General features: G+C 39.6%; 1 protein-coding gene across 7 annotated transcripts in view; it reads right to left on the reverse strand.

The window, feature by feature from the left end:
• Window positions 1–22,476, reverse strand: part of PTPN13 (protein tyrosine phosphatase non-receptor type 13) — a 211,284-nt gene that overhangs the window by 131,287 nt on the left and 57,521 nt on the right. For all 7 annotated transcript variants that reach the window (XM_075203023.1, XM_075203032.1, XM_075202998.1 and 4 more), the window contains exon 3: window positions 8,718–8,887. In XM_075203023.1, coding sequence (XP_075059124.1) covers window positions 8,718–8,887 — 170 coding nt within the window. The remainder of the gene's footprint in view (window positions 1–8,717; window positions 8,888–22,476) is intronic.

The following is a 22,476-nucleotide window of genomic DNA, read 5'->3' on the forward strand; positions in this document are numbered from 1 at the left end:
ACCTCAAAAGCAGAGTGATAGGATTGATGTCTAATCTGACCACACAAATATGAGGAAAAATTGGAGCAATCCGGCAGCTGCGGCCATTTACCTACATGCTAGTAACAATCCTATTAATTTTGACATTGTGGTCATTTTAGGAACAAACACACTGTGATATAAGGCCAACTGTGTCATGTGTGGTTAGCATTAGTCAGGTCAAGACAACTTGCAGATCAGCAACAGCTGAAGAGCTACATATCCATGTATCTTCTTCTAGCCTTCCTGCTGGGAGTTTTAAAATGAGTACACACTAATGCAATTACCGTGCAGATTACAGGATAAACGACCGCTTGGTCAGATATTGCATTCAGGTTTTATCGTACCAAATCACATTGCATCTGTCGATTTGGTTTGATAAACTTCCTAGAAATCACGATCAACGATGTAACGCAAACGTGGAAGTGTGTACGAACTCACGACCAGCAGCGTAGGCAAATATCTGTAGAGTGTACAAAGTCACAATCTTTTCAGCCGATTGCTACGAGAGATGAAGAGCACAGATCTGAAGGTAAATTGTGCAGGTGTCTACACATGAATCTGCATGATCATCGGGACTTTTAGTTGTTGATAAACCAGTTACAGAAATCGCATCTGAAGTAATTTTCTATAGTGTGTACCACACTTTATTCAAACAGATATAGAGATTGTAGAGATTGCACAAAACTTACAGCTGTGACAAAAAACATGTTTGATTTCTGAAAGATAATCTTGAATATAAAAAACTATGAAAGAACTAGTCCGATTACACGGTTAGATAATGAGGAGCTGACATGCGGATCATTTTTTAACCTTCCTGTCATTTCCCAATGCTATTCTGTTTGCCTTCATTGCAAAATCATTTATAGCAGAAGAGTTTAGAATACATATTAAATATCTAAACAATCAATAGTCGGCTGTTTAAAAACATTTCACAAAATGAATCATCATTCCCATCCCTAATAAAAAGGAGATCTTATGATACTGACCTTTACATCAATTTACATGAAAAACTCAATAATTCGTATGCAAAGTCGGGGCTCTGTTTAGAGTGTGTGCTTTTCATTTATATTTTTGCCACATACACAAATTTTCTTGGGTCATATACCTTTAAAAAGATTATGTCATACAGTATTGAATACTTGTCTACCCTCCTGGAATATCTGAGATACTCCCGAATTTCGGGTAGCTCTCCAAGACTCCCGCAAGAGCAGGTATTTCTCTTGGACCCCACCTACCTACTAGTGAAGTGGGTGGGACAGTGGCCTCAATGATGCGATTCGCTGCAAATTGTGTCACTTTTGGCAAAAGTTAGTAAGTATGTAACATTGTCTATTGAGATTATAGGGAATGCAGAGGGGTGATAGAGATGTCCCTAGAGAGGTGATCATCAGGTGAACTTTAGGAAACTTTAGAACAGTAGCTTACTGTACCCTTCTACTATCAGCATTGTTATTTATAAAGCGCCAGAAAACTTTGCAACTCTGGACAGCGACAATGGCAAATCATACAAAATACAAATCATACATAAAAAAACAGAACAAGTACATATAAGTAGGAGGTGCAGACATGACACAGAGGGTAGAAGGCAGACCTGCTCATTGTCTACTAGTAGATATAACTGTGCCTTGCACTGTCCAACACCTTTTTACTTTTGTGGAGCTAAACCCCCAAAAATTATATCTTGGGATCCCTGAATATCATAAAAAGCACTGTTTAGTTAATGTTGCTCTGTGGATCATGCAGCATAATAAAGGGGTAAAAAGTCCATTGTTTTGCACACAATGTTATCCTAGTCTGCATCTTGCTAACCTCACACTTTATCTTATCAAAAGGAAGTGCAGTGTTTAAAATATAAATTAAAGTGATACCAACAAAATAGATAAAATTCAGAGATGTCTAAAAAACAAACAAACATATAAACAAAACAACTATAGGCAGATTGTATTAATGGGACAACCGTTTACAAAAAAACAGCTGTTAAAAGTACATCTTTAATTAAGGATAGTCCCTGATTTTGAATAATAATGACAAGTATCATGCTATATACCTATAGTTATTAAAAAAAATAATAAAATAAATGTGCCTGGGATTGTGCTAATGGGGAAGTGAGAGAAGACTGGCTTGTGAGCCAGAGACCACATTACAGACTTTTGAGAGATTTTTATTTAGATTTTTCTTAGCGTGGCTGTTATTTTGTAATAGTTCTGGCCATAGTGGTCATTGTTTAAAAAACATTTTATGCATTAAATATTGTTAAATTATTTGGGGTCTTTTTAAAGGAAAACTCAATTCAACCTTTCAGTCAACTAGTGGGAATCCAGACCGTGTTTGGGAATTCTGAACATACAACCGTCGTTCTAGAGAAACCCAGCGCTGCGTGGGGCAAGAGCAGGGTGCAGGCAACCAGAAAACAGAGGTTAAGCCGCTTTGCCATCCACTCACACCAGTGAAAACTATATTAAAATACACTATTCATGTTAAAGCATGTTTTATTATTGTTCATGTGGGTTCTATAGACATAGCTGTATTGTGTACCATGCCTTCTATAGAGCTATTGTCTCATGGGCACACTAGGATCCCCAGGGCCCCGGCACCAGAGAGACTGTAATCGCTGACCGTTTTTGTCTCTCTTCCTCTTTTAGCAGTTGCTCACATTTCACAGGAAGTGGCGGTCAGCTGGAAGTATGATTTCACCCCCAAAAAACTGGAAAGGGTTAAATTGGGTGATGGCTTTAGATGCCCAGATAAAGGGGTAATTCTGCTTCATGTGGGACCCAGCAGACTGATCAGAGTCCAGAATTAAAACAGCGCTTCAATCTCACTGACCTTACATAACCAGTAACAATTAATTACTTTGAATAAAAAAACATGAATCACTGTAGAAAACAAATCTTATTGGGTTTAAGCTTTTTTTTTTTTTTAAAAAAAACACATCAAATTGTAGAACATATATCTGAAATGAGCCTGAAGTGCAGTTTGTTTTTAAGCCACAGAATTATCAGCGCAAATTGGGTATTTTTTGTATTTGTATTTTTAGAATATTACCAGAGCCCAGCACTACAAGGGGGTCTGAGCACTACATGAGAGATGAGGAAGCAAGATCCAATGGAGCAAGACTTGGTGATCTAAGTAACCTCTCTGTGGGCAGTCTACACAGTGGGAACCAAAACAGCGTTAAAAGGGGTTCTCTCCTATGTACCAGCAGTCTTTTTGTTTGGACAGGATGTACATCTCAGCTTGCGACTGCAAGACACTATGGATTTTGCTACGGTCTGCTGAAAGCAGGGCGATATTGTACTTGGTCCTTGCCTTTCCAGCAGAAAAGTGAAGAGGATCAGTATCAATAAGCAAGATCAGCGCCCTGGGCACAGTACAGTGAAACCCTGATACTTAGGTCTGTGAGAGTGTTATATTTACTGCACTATGTTGTGCTTTGTATAATAAGTATACCACTTTAACCAATTACTTGCCTAGGTGATACCCAGAAGAGGTACTATAAAGTACAGCAAAAGAGTTAAACAATAATCAGGTATCCTCACAGGAAGTTATTTTTCTTAAAAAAATTATGCATCTTCCTCCTGTTTAAAATGAAGTGATTTTTGTTTTTTAAACTTTACGATGTTCTTAAGACAGCTCATAATAGACCACAACTTATCCCACACTAATAAATACAAAATTACATAGAAATGAGACATGAGAGAATGTATGGAAATACCAATAGCCCAGTGTTTTACTGAACAGACTAAAGGAAAGTCCTAACGTGGAAGGACATTTGTTCAATGAGTCTTGATTTGACAGCAGTACTAATGTACTCTCAGCATTCAGTAAGCGCTCCATATTAAGACTGCCCAGGGAGTAGGTATCTTTATTACTCTTAGGACAATATTACCTATTTCCCATGTAAACAGCACACCACTTGTGTTTCATTGTGCTTGTCTTTGTTACATAGTGATTATACAACACAGCAATAAATTGTATTGTGCCATTTATGCAACCATAACAAGCATTGTAAATGACGAATATCCTCAGTGAGTTACACTACAAGGTTTCAATAGTGATTGGAAATGAAAAGTAGCCACTTAGAAGGCTGTATGCTTTTAAGAGAAATCAAATTACAGTAACACTGCTTCCCTTTTAAGTGTAATGAAATATGTCCAATCTAATAAAGTGTGATCATGCAGTAGCACAGGAGTCCAATGAAATGATTTCTGAGGCTGTTCTACTGCAGACTGCCTCTGGCAAATCATGGTTGGTTGAGCAGATGTTGCTGGCATTCTGCATAGGAAAATAATACTACACCCCCCACTGTGATTCCAATATTGACTCATTTGCTTGACACTTGTGCCAAACTGCGTTTTGAAACAGTTAAAGAGGAAAAGATGAGCATTGTCACCTACACATGCAAATAATGTGGTAAATGCAATGCACAATTACTATAGAACTAAGCAGCAACATATTGGCTAGCTACAGTCAGAAAAATAAGAGGAACCTGTAAGGCCAGACTACTAGGGTATTGGTACACAATGAAGTTAAGAACTGTTAAAAATACTGTGGAAATTATTTTTGATGGGCAAAACGGACCTCCACGGACCAAATACACATTTGTATCCCCTTAGCGTCTCTATTTCTACTGGGTAGCATAGGTTTGGGGTGTAAAATTGCAGCGTTTGAGGAAATGCAGAAGTGACTGATGGTGTTACCATTTAAGTATGGAAGATGTGGACTGGTGGTTCCGGGTATGTGGAGCAGTACATAAACAAAGTTTTATTTTGCGAAGAGAAAATATTGCAATGAAATGAAGGGATGGAGGGCGCATTTTCAGGAGCAATCCTTCCTTCTCCCCAAAATAAAATCATCAAAGGCTGTGTTTCTTCCTGACCACAGTAGACTGTGAGGGGCAGGTTAATTAATAATATAAGAAGTCCAATTATAATAGACAGGGGACCCCAAGACCAAAAGAGTAAATAAAAAAAAGCACACATACACAATTTTCAAATAAAGTAGTGAACTAGGGTTTTGGAATGTCTGTATTCAATTAAAGTTTAATAGAAAATAGAATCTTTTCTTTCATAATCTGCCATGTTGGGGGAATAAAAAGAATGTAAAAAAAAAAAAAAAAGAAAAGAAAGAAAGATCCACATAACAATGCCCAACCAGCTTACAAACCCCCTCCTCACAATGAACAATGACTAAAACCAGGACTAACCAGGACATCCCTTATCTCGCAGACCATCACAAACTGCCAGCATAGGTAAGCTCTTGTAATTGGCTGGCGGTGACGGAAAATTAGCAGAGACCATCCATCGTGAGTGAGTGGATATTATTTATGGAAATATTTTATGTGGTGATGGACTCTCTATTTGGACTATGGTGGAACAAGAGGAAAAGATAATTTTCTTTAATAAGGTGGGTTTTTGGCAGCCTCTGGGAAGGGTAGGCGCTGTGCACTTACTCCCACAATGCGGCATCAGGCAAATCACCGACCAGTCAGGGGATCGCCATAACAGGGGACACCCCATTCATGGTCTTCCTGATATAGCGAAAATCGTCCCAGGCTGTCTAGTAATCGCTCCAACCATAAAGAAGGCTATACGAAGCAGTACTTTAGGGCACAAATGTAAAGGTTTATCTAAGTGAAAGTGGTGGTATAAAAGTGGTAAGATGAGTGTATCTTTAAAAGATTGTTCTGCTTCTCTGCACATTCAGGTGCACGTTATTTGTGGAGGCGGCTCCTAAGGCTAGGCGTGGAGATTAATGTACACTGGGTAGACCATTGCAGTGCACTAGTGCAAAACTAAGGCGATTGCGGTGGGCTTGGTAAATTAACTACAATGTGTGTGTGTGTTGAACGCTTAATTTTGTTTTTAAAAATGGTATAGAGAGAATATGATGCAACAGAAAGAAAGCGCAAAGCGATGTATGAAGACATAGTAATACAGTTGTTACAGTATACTGAAAACGCAATGGAGGCGGCCATTTTCTGGCTTATATTAGTTTAGCCAATATATGCTAGAATGTAGCCTATTAATTCTGTAGGAACTAGTGACATCACTGAGGTATATGACACTTTGTATCTCACTTTCTACTGTCACTTACACACAATGGAGGCAGCCATTTTGTGAACTGAACAAATGTTTAAGACTGAATCCTTTCAATTCATCGGGAACTAGTTACACCATGGAGAGACTACATTTCCATTAAACTGGTTCAGCACCCAAAATGGCTGCCTACATTATGTGTATGCAACAGTCCACTAATGAGACTGGCATTCACTTAGCAGGATATCTTTTTAATTGCAGCAAATATCAGTTACAGCTTCTATTTTGGGTAATACAGGTAAGCGAACTTTATCAAGTAAAGTAGCAGGGTTTTGCTGATCCGATCATGGAAAAAGCCTTCAGTGTATCAAGGGAAAGTATTTTTTTCTTGAGAGAAACATTATGTTCATTACAATATCAAATATCACATACAGGCAAAAAAATGTGCTCTCCATATGTTCCATTAACATCACTTATCCACCATATACAACCATTTGTGTGTCCAAAACACAACAATTATTTCAAGTTAATTGTTTTGAATGTAAATGTCTTTCCATGTTTAAAATATATTAGAATTTGTTGTGGAAAAAGGCCAGTTCATTTAGACATTCCTCTTTACCCTACTGTCTACAATGACTACCAACAACAGAATGAGAAAAAAGGAAAAAAGGAAAAACAAGAACCAATCTAATAAGCAAAGAAGTAAACAAACTCTATTAAGTAAATGAATAACTTCTACCAACAGCTACATGAAAGACTGCTCAAGTGTAACAAAGCATATCTCGCCCACCTCACTTGAAATACAAGAGCAGACCAGGGCAGGCAGGAAATAAGGGCAGTAGAAATGCAGCTCTTCAGCCCACTCATTGCCACAACTTTTAAGAGCTAAGGAAATGATGCACTTTATGTTGGCTATGTTTTTGTGCTTGCTTAAAAGAACATCTAATCCTGTCACAGTAATTCAATTGTGCAATTATGGGAATGTCAGATGACAATAAAGTTATTTTGCAGATATTGATGGAGAAAGTGTACTGAAATCCCAACATTGTGAATTCCAGAGCTGGTTTACAGATAAGGGCAGCTTTGAAATTAACCAGTTCAGCCAATACCTTTGGTTATGGGAGAACACACAAACTCCACACAGAGCAGTGCCCTGTTTGGAATCGAACTCGTGGCCACAGCTCTGGGAGGCAGCAATGGTAACCACTGTGCCGCCACGTCCACTTCACTGCATGTTGTGCATTTTGCTTTGTTTAGTTATATTCCAGCAATGGTCCTGGTATAAATATTAAGCACAGACAATGTTGCAGACCTCTGGTATTATTTAGAAGTGCTAATAAGAGTGCAAATTGATACAGAACTGTGCAATTAGGTCATTTTTGAGATGGCAACAGATGGCTTCCAGGAGGAAAATACGACAACTGCACAATGCTGCATGCATACACACTTTAAAGGACCACCAATCCCAAAATACTGTCAATTTATATAAAAGAGCTACTAATAACATTTACAAAAGTCAGGAGTTTATTGGACCGAAGATATTTAAGATATAGTTGTGATGATGGTGGGGAGCTATTTAATACACTCAGAAGACTTTCCATCCGCAATCCTACTAATTAACACTGCAGAAAGCCACATTAACCTACCTTATGCAGGAAAATAGCTGACAACAGAGAACAGTAACGTGACCTCAGCTGTATACTAAATGTGAATAGAATTTTTGAAAAGTCTTGTCAAGTTATGCAAACTTGTTTATATAGATTTGCAAATGTCTATTAGTAGCACTTTTAAATAAGGCAACTTGAATTTTAAATGTAGTCGTTCTTTAAAGGAAAGCGGGTCTAACAGATATAAATGATGCTCGCCTGGTTGCGCTTACAAACGTTTAACATGACTTTATGGACATTTACAAGAATAATTTTTAGGAATAAAGTACTCACATACTCTTAAAACTTAGTATGCGAATAATTTAACAGACTTCATTTAGCAAAGGTATCTGATGTGTGAAATGAAAAAGTCACTGATGGTTGAATGTTTTCTACCTGTTCTTCAGCTATAAAGTTCATTAACAGCAAGTTATCTATTGCTGGTTAGTAAACTATGCCCCAAGTTTCAGTAATGTACGTGTGGCTGCATTCATTTCAATAGTTTACCACCTTTCATTCTAAAAATAAATGTTTATGTTTGTTTTTTTGCTTTCAACTGTACAAAACTATTCTTCAGAAAGCAATGAAGAACGATAATTGCAATCTTGTGAAACATTATAGAAATACCCCTGTATACTAGCTTACTTTAACATACATACATACATACATACATACACACACAGTAGGCAATTATTGTTCTTCATTACAAATGAGTAACTGGCAAACAAGGAAGTTTGTGACCTCTTAAGAAAAGACTGCAGTCAATAAATTCCAGACAAATGATCAGGGGATATATAGAAATGAAGTTGTGCACTGTTCATTTGGATGGAAATTCAGGCTATTTTGTCACATTGGTCATTATATATATATATATATATATATATATATATATATATATATATATATATATATATATATATATATATATATATATATATATATATATCTATCCTTGATCTATTTAGCATAACCATAACCATACTCATTGTCATTGTGCCTGGAATAAAGTTACCTTTTCAATGTCTGCAAGAGAAGACAAGGACTTGCTCTGTAGCACCTCAGGTGCTGTGAAGGCACGCAAGTCCTGATTTGAAACATTTTCATCTGTAAACGAAACACTTCCGGAGGGCAGCAGCAGGAGAGACCAGGGGGAGATAATAAAGCCAAGAGCCACAGGATCAGCTGCACAAAGACAAAAGGTTTATACAGTTAATCCAAGAAAGGAATACATTTTAAAGTTTTATACCTCCTTAACAGATCCTTTGCATTCTCACATTCTCTACAATGACAAGTTGAGACCAATGGTCCACTATGAATTCAGTTACATGCATCAGACTTTCCGGTGACAGTCAATACAAAAATGGCAGCATGCTGGTCCCATAGAGGTCCGGTGGTTACAAACTGTCCCAACATTAATCATGTAACAGCTAGAGCTGCTTAGGACATTTCCAATAAGGTAATAAACTGTTCTTTTGTTTTTCTTCCGAAACGGCTATGGGCCCGATTCAGGCAGAATGCGTTTTAAAAATAAACAGCACAAAACTTGAGCGTAGTTCTGACTATATTCAAATTCAAGCGGATGTCAAGATACATTTCAATTTGAATCTGGGTGTAGGTACGCCTAAATGGTACCCGCTTTACGGAGATAGACAGAACTGACTGCAGTATAGGCACAAACATTATGTGCAATAAAAGGTCACATCAGAATGCATACAAAAAAAAAAAGATCTATTATAAAATAAATGAACAACTATTAAAAACTATCACTAGTATAATACGGATTTTGAAAGAATTGCATATTTTTTTTTTTATTTTTTTTTTTTACATTCAGTACAGGTGATGCAAATGATTCAGCTGAACCAAAGGTTTGCTTGCAGGAATCTTGATAAAGATCTTATTGAAATAATAGGATCATTATCAGGCCTTAGAGTAATATCAGTTCAAGCCTGCTATGGTATTGCTAAGGTATTGGTTCAATTGCCAAATGTTGGCACCAATATCACAACATGTGGGCATCTTGTTTAGTACGTTAGTCTGTAACAGGAGGATGATGCCTTCTCACTAACTTAACTAGTCAAACCTATGTGAATCTACTTTTTGAATTTTGCTATTGCTCTGATATCGTATTGTGTTCTATCTAAAGCTCATCTTCAAAAGCCTTGTGGAGCTACTGAAAAATAGCATACTCACTACTGGTGTAAGGTTGTGCACCGGGCACTTTTAGTGTTTTGGGTTTTGGGCTCCGATTTGTTTTGCCAAAACACCTGACAAAAGGTTTTGGTTCTGATTTCGGGTTCTGATTTATATTTAAAAAAGCATAAAAGCACTAAAATCCAGTTTTTGGGTTTTTTTCCACTCCTACGCTATTATTAACCTCAATAACAATCATTTCCACTAATTTCCAGTCTATTCTGAACACCTCACAATATTGTTTTTAAAAACGTTGCACCGAGGTAGCTGGATGTCTAAGCTAAGTGACACAAGTGGGCGGCACAAACACGTGGCCCATCTAGGAGTGGCACTGCAGTGGCAGACAGGATGGCAGTTTGCAAGAGTTTGCTAGAGGTGCAAGATGGAATTGTCCTTGGGCCCTCCCACCCACCCTGATGTTGTTGAAATAGGAAATTCGCACTTTAACAAACCAATCAGGAACAGTGAACGTAGTTTAATCTCTGGTACTAATATTTCTGGACTGCAGGAACAGTGAACGTAGTTTAATCTCTGGTACTAATATTTCTGGACTGCAGGAACAGTGGACGTAGTTTAATCTCTGGTACTAATATTTCTGGACTGCAGGACTAACTCTGATCGAGATCGTGGAGGAAATTGACGAGGAGGGTGTTGGTATGTATCCAACAGGACCAAGGGATTTAGGTGTCCCTGGACTGCTGACGGTCCTAGCCACAGGTCCTGAACTAAACACTGAATTATGAAGGTTCTTCAGGTGACGTATAAGTGAGGATGTCCCTAGGTGGCCAAGATCCTTACCCCTGCTTATTTGAGCTTTACATAAGCTACATATGGCCATACATTTGTTGTCCGGATTCGGATAAAAATAACTCCAGACAGAAGAGGTGGATTTTTTGGTCTTCTGACCAGGCATGACGATGGGCTTTTTCATCCCATGGACAACAACTGTTTCCCCCCCCTGGTGGCTCATTTATGATAACCACATCAGCATCCTCCTCGTCAAGTTCCTCCTCAGCGCCAGCTACATCAATATCCTCCTCCCGGTGTGCAACATTCCCACCTTCATTAACCAAATTTGTAACTGGACTGTGGGTCATCCTTCCAGCATATGCAGAGGGTGTGCTGCAAATGGTGGATGGAGTCACCTCTTCCCGTACAGTGATGGGAAGGTCAGGCTTCGCAACCACCAACACCCTTGGACTCGCCTTGGGGATTTGTGATGTCATCTGTTTAGAAGGCAGAGTTGTTTGCTGTTTTGTTGTTGCTGACAGCATAACTCTTAAATTTTTTGGAGGGGGGGGGGAGGAGGAGGGCTTAGATCCTTGGGTGAAGCTGAACCACTAGTGCTGAACACAGGCCAGGGCCTAAGCCGTTCCTTGCCACTCCGTGTCGTAAAGGGCATATTGGCAAGTTTACGTTTCTCCTCAGATGTTTTCAATTTTCTTTTTTTACTAATTGTAGTGAACTTTTGCTTTTTACATGCCCTCTACTAGGAGATTGGGCATCGGCCTTGGCAGACGACGTTGATGGCATTTCATCATCTATGTCATGACTAGTGGCAGCAGGTTCAGCATTAGGAGGAAATGGGTCTTGGTCTTTCCCTACTTTATCCTCCAAATTTTGGTACTCCATTATATGCAGCACACGTTGTATTACAGTACTATTTTTTAAATACTGCAAGAACAGTGAACAATTTTTTTTATTAAATCAGGTAAAATTTTATTGCATTTTTTCCTTTAAACAACAAAAAAACAAAAACCCAACACAGTAGGTTATCCCCCCAACTATACCCCATACAGTGATACAAGTATTGTCAAGTATATGTACACCATGCAGTTAGAAAAAGCAAAAAAACATTGACATTCGCATTTCCAAGTAAAGATATATACATTTTTCCAAGATATAGTGAAATAATGGTACAGCTTTGGCAATACAAGATACAATCGTTGATCTTAATAACATAATAGGCGGCTGGATGTCTGCCCCAAGCTTCAATCAGGAGAGTTCCACTTCTCTCAATCCCTCCGTGACATACGGGGATATCCTCCATCTATACCATATTCTTTCATACTTATCCACCAAATTCCTACTGGTATACATGAACCTTTCATGCCCGACTGTATCGTTAACAAGGTCACTCCAGCTATTCAATGTCGGACCTTCTGGTGCCATCCATTTCCTAGCTATCACTACCTTTGCCAGCATGAGTAACGTATTGATAAGCAATCTAATGAGTCTACGAGTTTTTCTGTTCAGGCCTAAACCGAATATACAGAGCCTTGGAGTCAGGGCATTCACTCCCACCTCCAATCTTTTAATACAGTCCTCCACCTTTCCCCAAAAGGATGAAACCAGCGGACATTCCCAGAGCATATGCCAGAAGCCCCCCTCCTCGCTCCTACATTTGGGACACAACACTTTCTGGCCGCCACTGAACTTAGAAAGCCGAAGAGGGGTGAGATATGCTCTGTATAGCAGAAAAAATTGAACTTGGCGAAATCTAACTGATGCGGTGACCTCCTTTGGGCTACATAACACCATACCCCATGCCTTATCACTGAAACGCCCCAGATCTCCCTCCCACCTGCATCGCAGCTCCGGCAAGCCCCCTTCGCCAGATCCTTCCACCAAAATTGAATACATAAAGGAGATTTGCCGCCTCTGGCCCAACCTTGACAGTTGCACCCTTAAGGAATCTGCGTTAAAGCTCGGCGTAGCTTCCCGAAACTGCGAGGCCAGAGCATGTCTTAATTGCAAATATCTATAAAAGTAACCCCTAGGTAGTTCATGTAGTGTCTGAAGTTGCTCAAATGAATATAATATACCATTCTCATACAATTGTCCAATGTGAGTTATATTGTAGTTTCGCCAAGCTCCAGCCCCCTCCATCTTAGTCAGCTCTCCAAAATCCAAATTGTCCCATAGTGGAGTGCATGGATCCAGATCCATTCCACCTCCAATCTGGGATGACAATCTCCAAACCTTTATGGCCTGTGTTAATAAAGAGGGGTCCCTCCCAACTTTTCTTCCGGCCAGAAGAAACTGCACACGTGTATGACTAGATCCTGTCTCAGAAACCAAAAAATCATGCAAGTCTAGACCCAGCCTTGACCTAAACCAAACTTCAATATGTGCTAACTGGGTGGCAAAATAATAAAGCCGTAGATTCGGCAAAGCCAAGCCCCCCGATCCTCGAGAACGATATAAGGTAGTGAGTTTAACTTTTGCCCTCCTGCCTGCCCATATCAAAGAAGCCATAAGACGTTCTATGTAACGGAATGTACTATGGGGGATATAGACCGGCGACTGCTGCAAAACATACAGAAACTTTGGTTGAACTATCATTTTGACCAGATTAATTCTACCTGTGACCGACAATGGCAGCTGCTTCCACACCCCAACTCGGCTCCTAAGGTAATCAATCTGAGGCTGGACATTACGCTGAATATATTGACCCATATCACTAGAAATCCAGATACCAAGATATTTAAATACCGGAGTCCATTTAAGAGAAGTCTGCAGAACTTGGCCCGTAGGGCAAGTTCCCCTAATCGGAGTTACACTAGATTTATCCCAGTTAATCAAAAGTCCAGAGTATCTACCGAACACCGAAACCACATGGAGTAGGTTTGGCAACGATTTATTAGGATATGACAAAAAAAGCAGCATATCATCTGCATAAAGGGCAATCTTGTCCGTCCTGCAACCCATCCTTAAACCAGTAATATCTGACTGCATTCTTACCACACATGCCAATGGCTCTATGGCAAGGGCAAACAGAGCAGGGGACAGGGGACATCCCTGTCTGGTACCTCTGCCCATAACAAACTGGCGGGACACAAAACCATTTACACAGACTCTAGCTGTAGGACAAGAATACAACAGTGAACAATTTTTAATAGATTGCAGTATTAATGTTAATGGACTGCAATAATTTTTTTTAGACTTTTTAGAATATTTTTTTAAAAGGATTTTTGTGGAATTATAATTTTTTTGGAAGATTTTTTAATACTTTTAAAGATGCACTTAGCAAAACAAAGCACAGGACAAAACGCACCGCTGGACTCAGCAAGGACAGAGCACTGGACTGATGCACCACTGGACTCAGCAAGGACAGAGCACTTGACTGCTGCACCACTGGACTCAGCAAGGACTTTTTTGATTTTTATTTTTTTTTATATTAATTTAAAAGTATTTTTGTAGAATTTTTCTTTTTTTTTCTTTTTATGGAAGATTTTTTAATACTTTTGAAATAAATATAAACTTAGCAGAACAAAGCACAGGACAAAACGCACCGCTGGACTCAGCAAGGACAGAGCACTGGACTGATGCACCACTGGACTCAGCAAGGACAGAGCACTGGACTGATGCACCACTGGACTCAGCAAGGACACAGCACTGGACTGATGCACCACTGGACTCAGCAAGGACACAGCACTGGACTGATGCACCACTGGACTGAGCAAGGACACAGCACTGGACTGAGCAAGGACACAGCACTGGACTGAGCAAGGACACAGCACTGGACTGAGCAAGGACACAGCACTGGACTCAGCAAGGACACAGCACTGGACTGATGCACCACTGGACTCAGCAGGACAGAGCACTGCCAAAAGCACCACTGGACTCAGCAGGACAGAGCACAGCACAGCACAGCACGAGAAATAGCAGGACAGAGGACCACCTAACACACCCTCCCTCTTCCCTGATCAATGCCCGAGTGAAGATGGCGGCGGCAAGCGGGGAATTTAAAGGTTCCGAGTATCGCGAGATCCGACAGCGGGATTATGACTCAGAGCCTCGTTTTAAGTTTCGGAATCGGCGGGAATACCCGGACAGTGCTCGGATCTGACTCGGATCCGCTATGTTCGGGGGGGCTCGGATTCCAGGAATCAGAGTGCGCTCATCCTTATACTGGTGTAGAATATTTTTGGTAAATATTGGTATATTTAAGGAAAATAACACAACACCTTGCAGTAGGCTGCATAATAACAGCCACATTATGCTATATGTAGGCAGGTCTCTGTGTTGAGAACTTTAACCTCACAGATTAACAAAAGAATGCCAATCTAAAGTAAAGAGCTAAATGAAAACTATAAAACCGCATTTCAACACAGATCTAAATTTCTCCCAGTATTACAGCACTACATTCTTATGCAGATAATGTTTGTACAATTTATACTGTTAAGAGGATTACTTACAAGATTATTAACAAAATCACCAAAAGTAGCATAGAAAGCAGTAAGTCTAATCGCATAAATTCTGCATGCCACCTAATAGTCCTTATTTTAGCAGGACTGTTCCGATTTGCAGTACCAGAAATGGGACCAAGGGTAAAGTGGGTGTGTCCTGGTCAGATCTGGGCATAGACTCTGGTGATGCGCTTATGGTGGATCATTGGAGGGACTTATTTGTCTACTAAATTGTAGTATTTAAAACGTGGGGATATAGAATTTATTTACACAAAAATAATGGCATTCACCACAATGTCTTCTTCAAATTAGCAAAAATGAAATGAGCCAAAACCAAGACAAAAGCAAATTAATTCACACATTTTTTTGGAAACTTAAAACGCTTAAAAAAACTAGATTAAAAGGCACTGAAAAGTGAATGATTAAAGAATCATCATTGTTTTTTTTATCAAATTCCCAACAAGTGATTGCTGTCACATAAGGTAGTCATTAGTTATTTGTATAGGCAGGTAGTGGACAAAAGGATAGGCAACCTTTCTTTTTAGTGGTTATAAAATATTTGTTCTTTTAATTGTACTTAAAAATACTTTTCATGCTGCTACTTATTTTACTGGGGGCCTGAGTAATTAAGGAGAGCCAAAAAAAAAAAAAACAAACAAAAAGGAGTAACTCATACTTGCCAACTCTCCCGGAGTGTCCGAGAAACTCCCGAATTCCAGGTAGGTCTTCAGGACTCCTGGAAGTGTAGGATAGTCAACCGCATTTGCCCACTTCCTAGTGATGTGGGCAGAATTAATGGCAAAATGATGTGATTCTCAGGGAATCGCAGCACTTGGCCCCACCCCCACTGAAAACTGCAGTGGGGATGGGGTAAAAATTATGCAATTCACCGAGCGCCACACCCTGCATGCCCACCTCCCCTTGGCAGCTCCCGTACGCCAAATTCCTAAAGTTGGCAAGTATGAAGTAACTCTGCACCCTGGCAAAACCATGTTACATTGGAGGAGGAGGTAAATTTAAAATGTGGGAACAGATTTATAGTTGGGGTAGGGCATGTCCTAGATCAACTTTAAATTTCAGCGTAAAAATAAAGCTATCAAGTATCTGTGTGCTACATTAAAAAGCATCCAGTATTTTCCTTATGTGCAAAATAATAAACTAACTTGCACCCCTTGTATTGTAACATTGTTTGTCCAGGATCAAATGTACTACTTTTTTTCCCCCCTTACTCTCCTTACTGACTCAGGCCCTGGATGTGCACCACATATCACCTTGGTTTGCAGCAGTGTATTTTGATGGTCTGTTGGCACTTTGGGGAGACTTCTGCAAATTAAATGAGCTCCTAGGTTTCCACGCAGTCAGAAAAATGTGAAGAGACACATTGTGCAAAGTGTAAACGTCACATCAAAAGTCCAACATCGTACTACATTAGAACCACCCACCTCATTCAATTATCACTTTACAACTGTTGGGCAATGGGTCCATTCTCATCATTTCACTTTTCCAGTAATTTTGGACGATTATGATTACCATTAATATGGCTGCAGACATTTTGAAATGTGAAGGGACTTATTCAGGTAAAGGACTTTATCAATACAATTAGTACTGGAATTGTCAGATTCATGTCACATTGGTATTTTTATCTATATATCCTCTATTTAGAAACTAGAAGAAGAGATAATTGTGCCCCTTTGCATTGATTAATAATTACTAGTGCTCTCTTTTACTGAAAAAATTAGAAATATTTTGGCAATTAAATATTTCTAACATTAAATATAAGGAGTCACCAGTAATTATTAATCCATATGAAGAATTATTTATTAATACACGCAGAGGGGCACACTCAGTTAAATAGAAGGGGCACAAGATATCTTATTTATTTCCCTGGTATCCACCGGCCAGGGAAAACCAGTGCTACTTAGTAGTAGCATTGGGCCAGTCATCTCTAGCTGCCTTTAAAGACCGGGCCGGATGCAGAGCATCCAGGCCTGTTACAGACGGAGAGGTATATTTATACAATACATATAATGATAAATTTAGCGCTATGTATTCTTTATATTGAAAAAGTGGAACATCGATTTCGATCATGGCGCTTGTAAAACAGCACTTTTCTTCTGGTTCTGCTGCTGTTTTGGTATTAGTATAATTGCTGGATTGAAAACTGCTGAAAAAGAGGCGGTTTATACACATCGCACTTTGGTAAATCCCCCCCAGGGTGTATGGCAAATAAACATTTTGTAAAAGCTGTAATTAAATGGAGCATTGAACATTATTATATAGTGCCCCACTGAGAGTCAGGTGATTTGAATAGGTCACGTTTTATGCTACATCATGAATGAAAACAAAAACTCATCAGTTTCTTTAAAGCACTAAGGGGGTGGGTGAAAAACAACAGTAGTTAAAATGTAGACAAAATCTTGTACTTTGCCCTTACTTTAATGGAGCGTTAGAAGCTCGCTCATTACCACGTCTCAGTTCTTCCCTGCAGCACAGTGTACTATGTACTTAAACTAGGGTTCCCATAGAAATCCAAAGTACTTTACCGACGTGCGTGTGTACTGGTCCATTCGATTATATTATTTTTTGTACTATCAGTGTCAACACGCATTTCAGAGGCTTTAACATATCTTAAAGAAATAGTTTGTTTGCAAATAGCTGCAGCAATGTTACAACAAGTAAAAAAAATTAATAGTAGCCATGCCTTCCTGCCAAATCAGATTATAAATCAGACTACTATCTTCTCAAACTCACTTCATACAATCCTATCTGAACTCTGCCATTCACAAAAATAGGTTAGAAATTATACATGTTTATTTCTCCAACAGAAGGTATCATAAAAAAAGTTAACAATTTGCAATTTATATTTGTTTGCAACATTTGTAGATAAGCAGCTACACCCTGTAACTAAAGCTGGGTACACACTACAGTGTTTTTGTGCAATAATCGGCTCAACCAGCCGACATAAGGCCGCTCGTTCAAAAGTCGGGTCAGTGTGTGCAGTGACACAATGGTCGAAAGTCTGCCCAAATGGACGATTGTTGCCTCATTTGGTTGGTCGTACCGTTAAATATTTTCGATCTAATCTCGTTTCCGTTGTGTAGTGTGTATAAACTTCCGACCAATCCACGATGAAATTGCAATCATTGCTCACGACAACATGGCTGTAAAAAGTGGCTAAAGGGACGTCCGCTCTTCCCTTTATCGTCTAAAACAAGGCTAGTGTGTATGCAGTCAATGGACCGAGCGATCGGACCATGATTGCATATAAAATCGATCGGCATAAAAAGTTGGTGGAAAATTCTGTAGTGTGTACCCAGCTTAAATCTAATGAGTATTATAGGATTGTGTATGCAGTAACATTTGCTGCATAGGTCTTATGTGGACACATACTGTAAACCCATGGTTAATTTATACCGTGTCAACAGTGACTAATCAGTTTAGAGTCACAGACTGTGGAACGTTTTCTAAAATTATACTTCATTTTAGGGATGTGTGGTCTGGTCTGTGTTGTTTTTATCCTTAATCAAACGTGATGCACCATTCTTTCTGTCAGTTCCAGAGTACTTATAAATAACTTGTGTTAATCTAACGACCCACATGTTTACAGCCGAAAGTCCTTCAGTGCTTCCTGTATAAAACATACATAACTATTGCTAACCTTGCCTTTGGAAGCACATCGTGCAAAGGGACAGGCTCTTAAAATTATTTCTACATTTACGCATTGGTAACCAACCTATAAGAACAAGAGGACACAGGCTTCAAAGATTGCTTTGTTTGAATCAACTATATGTAGACTTACAAAATGGTGCAGATTTTATACCATTCTTACATGCTACAATGCAAAGCCATGAAAAATATGGTTTCCAGATTCTTCTTAGCATGGACTGGAGATACGTTACATAGACCGTACTCAATATTTGTGCTGAAATAAAAAGGGATTTAAAAACCCTCCACTGTACCTAATACAAGATTATTTCATACAACTTAACCCGTGCATGATACTCATGCATTCTAGTCAAATCAAGCTACTTAAGGTGTTAAAAAGGTTCTTGTCATGCATTTGGGCCTAGCCCAGGCCTCCTCAGGGGAAAAGCGTTACTTCCCGACGCAAGCGCCCTTTTTTAACGTGGTTTTGTCCACATGTCACCTCCTCATCAGTTTTCTCCATCACCTCATCCTTCTTCTTCATCAAGCTACTTAAGGTGTTAAAAACTCCCCACTGTCACCCCTGGCAACCACCAACCACTCCCAACTGTCACTTCTCCTTCAAGAAATATATAGGTCAGTGTATAACTCTGCCCAGCAGGTGGCGCTGCAGCTTGGTTTGTTTTTTTTCACACACGCCACTAGGCATTTATATAGTAGATACTATAGTTGTTATATATTGCAGCAAGGGGAGGAGCAAATCCTATTCACTTTAACCTGTCATCACAGTTAGCAAGTTAGCAATATGAACATTAGCAAGTTAGAGAAGTGCTATGTGTTAGCAGATGCGACTCTAACCTTAATGTTGTGAATGGAAAACATTTGATAATCTCTCTAACATGCAATTTAAATGCAATATTTTTAAATAAGTAAAATACATAGTATATAAAAAGATTTACTTATTTTGTTCTTCCAGCTCTTACTGGCATGTCCTATTTTATATTCTAGAAATTCAATAAGCTTATTAATAATTCAGTTATTGTTTTCATCAGAGTAATGATGGAGATGATGACCATTCAAGACAGCAACAAGAAACAAATATGAAGCAGTTATGGAACGGTAAGTATACAGCTAGCCTACAAAACTAACTTTTATATGTTTTAGACCGTGCTTGTCAAAATCAGGCTCTCGCGATTACTAGAAATATACCCTGGTGACCGGACACCTAGCATGTCCTGCAGCACAAGTCACCCACTGGCTGGTTAGTTGCGCTTATGATGGACTCAGATTAGAGAGTGGATTTATTTTATTTATTGCATTAACCATCTTCAGAATGAACATGGCCAAAAGGGGAGAAAACAAAAGCACAAAGTAATCTTGGACTGAAGGGTACCACCTTCTATATACCAGTGTTGTGAAGAGGTCCTGATGAGGCCAGCAGTCATTCATCTGGGTTGGGAAATATGTGATAGAATAGCCAGATGCCATCTATCTGGATTGTACAAGGACTTTAAGGATGTGCATGTGTGTGTCTAATGGTCATCTTGCCGATGTGAGGAGCTATCTTGTGCCAATGATTTATGTCTGCAATTCATATGAATCATTTAGGCTACACAGGCCCTGATAAAATCCAATCGCCAGGGTGACTACAATATACACGCTGGTGACCAAAGCCAGGAGTTTTAGGCAGTCTTAGTTATCCCTACAAGAAAGTCACCCTGTGTTAGAAAAGCAGAGGGTCACTTTGTACTGAAAATGACTGTCGCAATTAGTAGCTTTTGGCATTTCAAGCAGAGCAGGGAAATTATGAGTAGACATCTGCTGGTATCCTATCGCCACTACAGGCACATGCTGGACTGGAGAGGAAGACAAAGTTGCTGTGCGTCAGCTGTGGGCAGGATTGATGGATGTTAAAGGCAGCACAAATGCTACAGGTACATGCTGTGCAAGTGTGTAAGGGATTGCTTATACACGTTAAGCACTGCTTGACAAATGTATCGGACACTAATGCTACACACTGAAATAATGTGTTGAGCACTTCTGGTACATATGCTTAGTCGTACACACCCCTAACATTTTTTTTATTACATCACAATCTGTGAACCACAGGTTTTTTCTTACAAATTTGCTGCCTCGCAACCTTTGAAGAAATCGGTCAAGACCTGAGTAAATGCAAAAAAACAAAACAAAACAAGAAAACTCCCAAAAATTCAAAACGAGATTGGCATCCATAATGGGCATATATAACGTTGGCCCCATCCTGCAATATTGCTTATTGTAAGCACAAAACTAGCATGAATTTTTCATAATGAACCCATCAAAATCTATACCATCCTTATTAGACAACTGTGTATATGCAGAAGATGATCACTGTTGCCTGACTGTGTGGTTAGCTTTTAAAACAGGGCCTAGGGTACTAGCCCCAGTTAGTAGTGATCCAGCTAATGTGCTCGAGAACAAAAAATGTATTATACTCAATTTAGCCAAACATGTGTATAACTTAATAGAATGATAATCAGATTTGCCTGAAACGGGCCAACTTCAGATCTGTAAATGCAAATAGCAAGCTATCTGCTAGTAACTTTGTAACCTTAAATAAAATCTTTAGCGTACGTCTGTACATACCAAGCTCAATTATAGTAGATTCATATGGTAGAAAATTTAAATTATAGAGACACACACACACCACTCAACAAACAACTCAACAACTCCTAAAAATAATGAAGCCATCTCCTATAAAAAAAAAAGATATACCTGTTGATTTTAATTATTAAGCTTTATTTATAGGGCGCCACATGAGGTCCTCAGCGTCCTGTTGATGACTGTTTCGCTGTCACTTTCTTCTCAGAAGGGCTAAATATCCCGGCACCCCAGTCAAATGTGCCCCCAAACACCTCTAAAGTTGGCACTGTCTGTTTGTGTTACTGGGTGCAGGGCAGTGGTGGGACTCAAATAAATTAACAACCGGTTCTCTGTCCTAATGACTGTAATGTAAACAAAGTGTGTTCTGCCCCTCAAAAAACAGTGCCGTGCTACCTTTGCTCCCCCTTCACACTCTGCCATGCTGCCTTTGCTGCCCCCCTTCACACTGCCATGCTACTTTTGCTGCCCCCCTTCACTCTGCCATGCTGCCTTTGCTGCCCCCTTTTACACTTTGCCATGCTGCCTTTGCTGCCCCCTTCATACTCTGCCATGCAGCCTTTGCTGCCCCCCTTCATACTGCCTTTGCTGCCCCCTTTTACACTCTGCCATGTAGCCTTTGCTCCCCTTTGCTTCTGTTCCTTCACTTACCTTTTCTATCAGCTTCTTTCTTCTCTTTTCTTTTCTTCTGTCTACTTGCTTGCTGCCGACTCCTCCCTGCACCACTCCTCACTGAATGTTGAATGTAACGTGATGGCGAATGTCGGGCTAATGTGCCAAAGTGCACTTCACAACCTGCACCCATGTTAGATATGCTTGTGTAACCAAAATAGGCTCCAGAATACTCTTCACAAGCAGGACATGCTGTGACGGCCACAACCGATACCTAGCACAGTGCTCCAATTCATTCTATAAAATGCTAATTAACACCAAGTTTGGACGTTTCAAGATGGGCAGTGTCAGATTGGCTTTTCTAAACGTTCTCAATACAGTCAATGGGAACATTGGTTGCCATATCATGAGTGACTAAATTCTTAAAAACACTGGACAAACATAAAAGTACTCGTGTGACAGGTGAACCATGGTTACTATGGACTGCAGGAC

This window comes from Mixophyes fleayi, chromosome 1 (assembly GCF_038048845.1).
Source record: "Mixophyes fleayi isolate aMixFle1 chromosome 1, aMixFle1.hap1, whole genome shotgun sequence".
NCBI lineage: Eukaryota > Metazoa > Chordata > Amphibia > Anura > Limnodynastidae > Mixophyes > Mixophyes fleayi.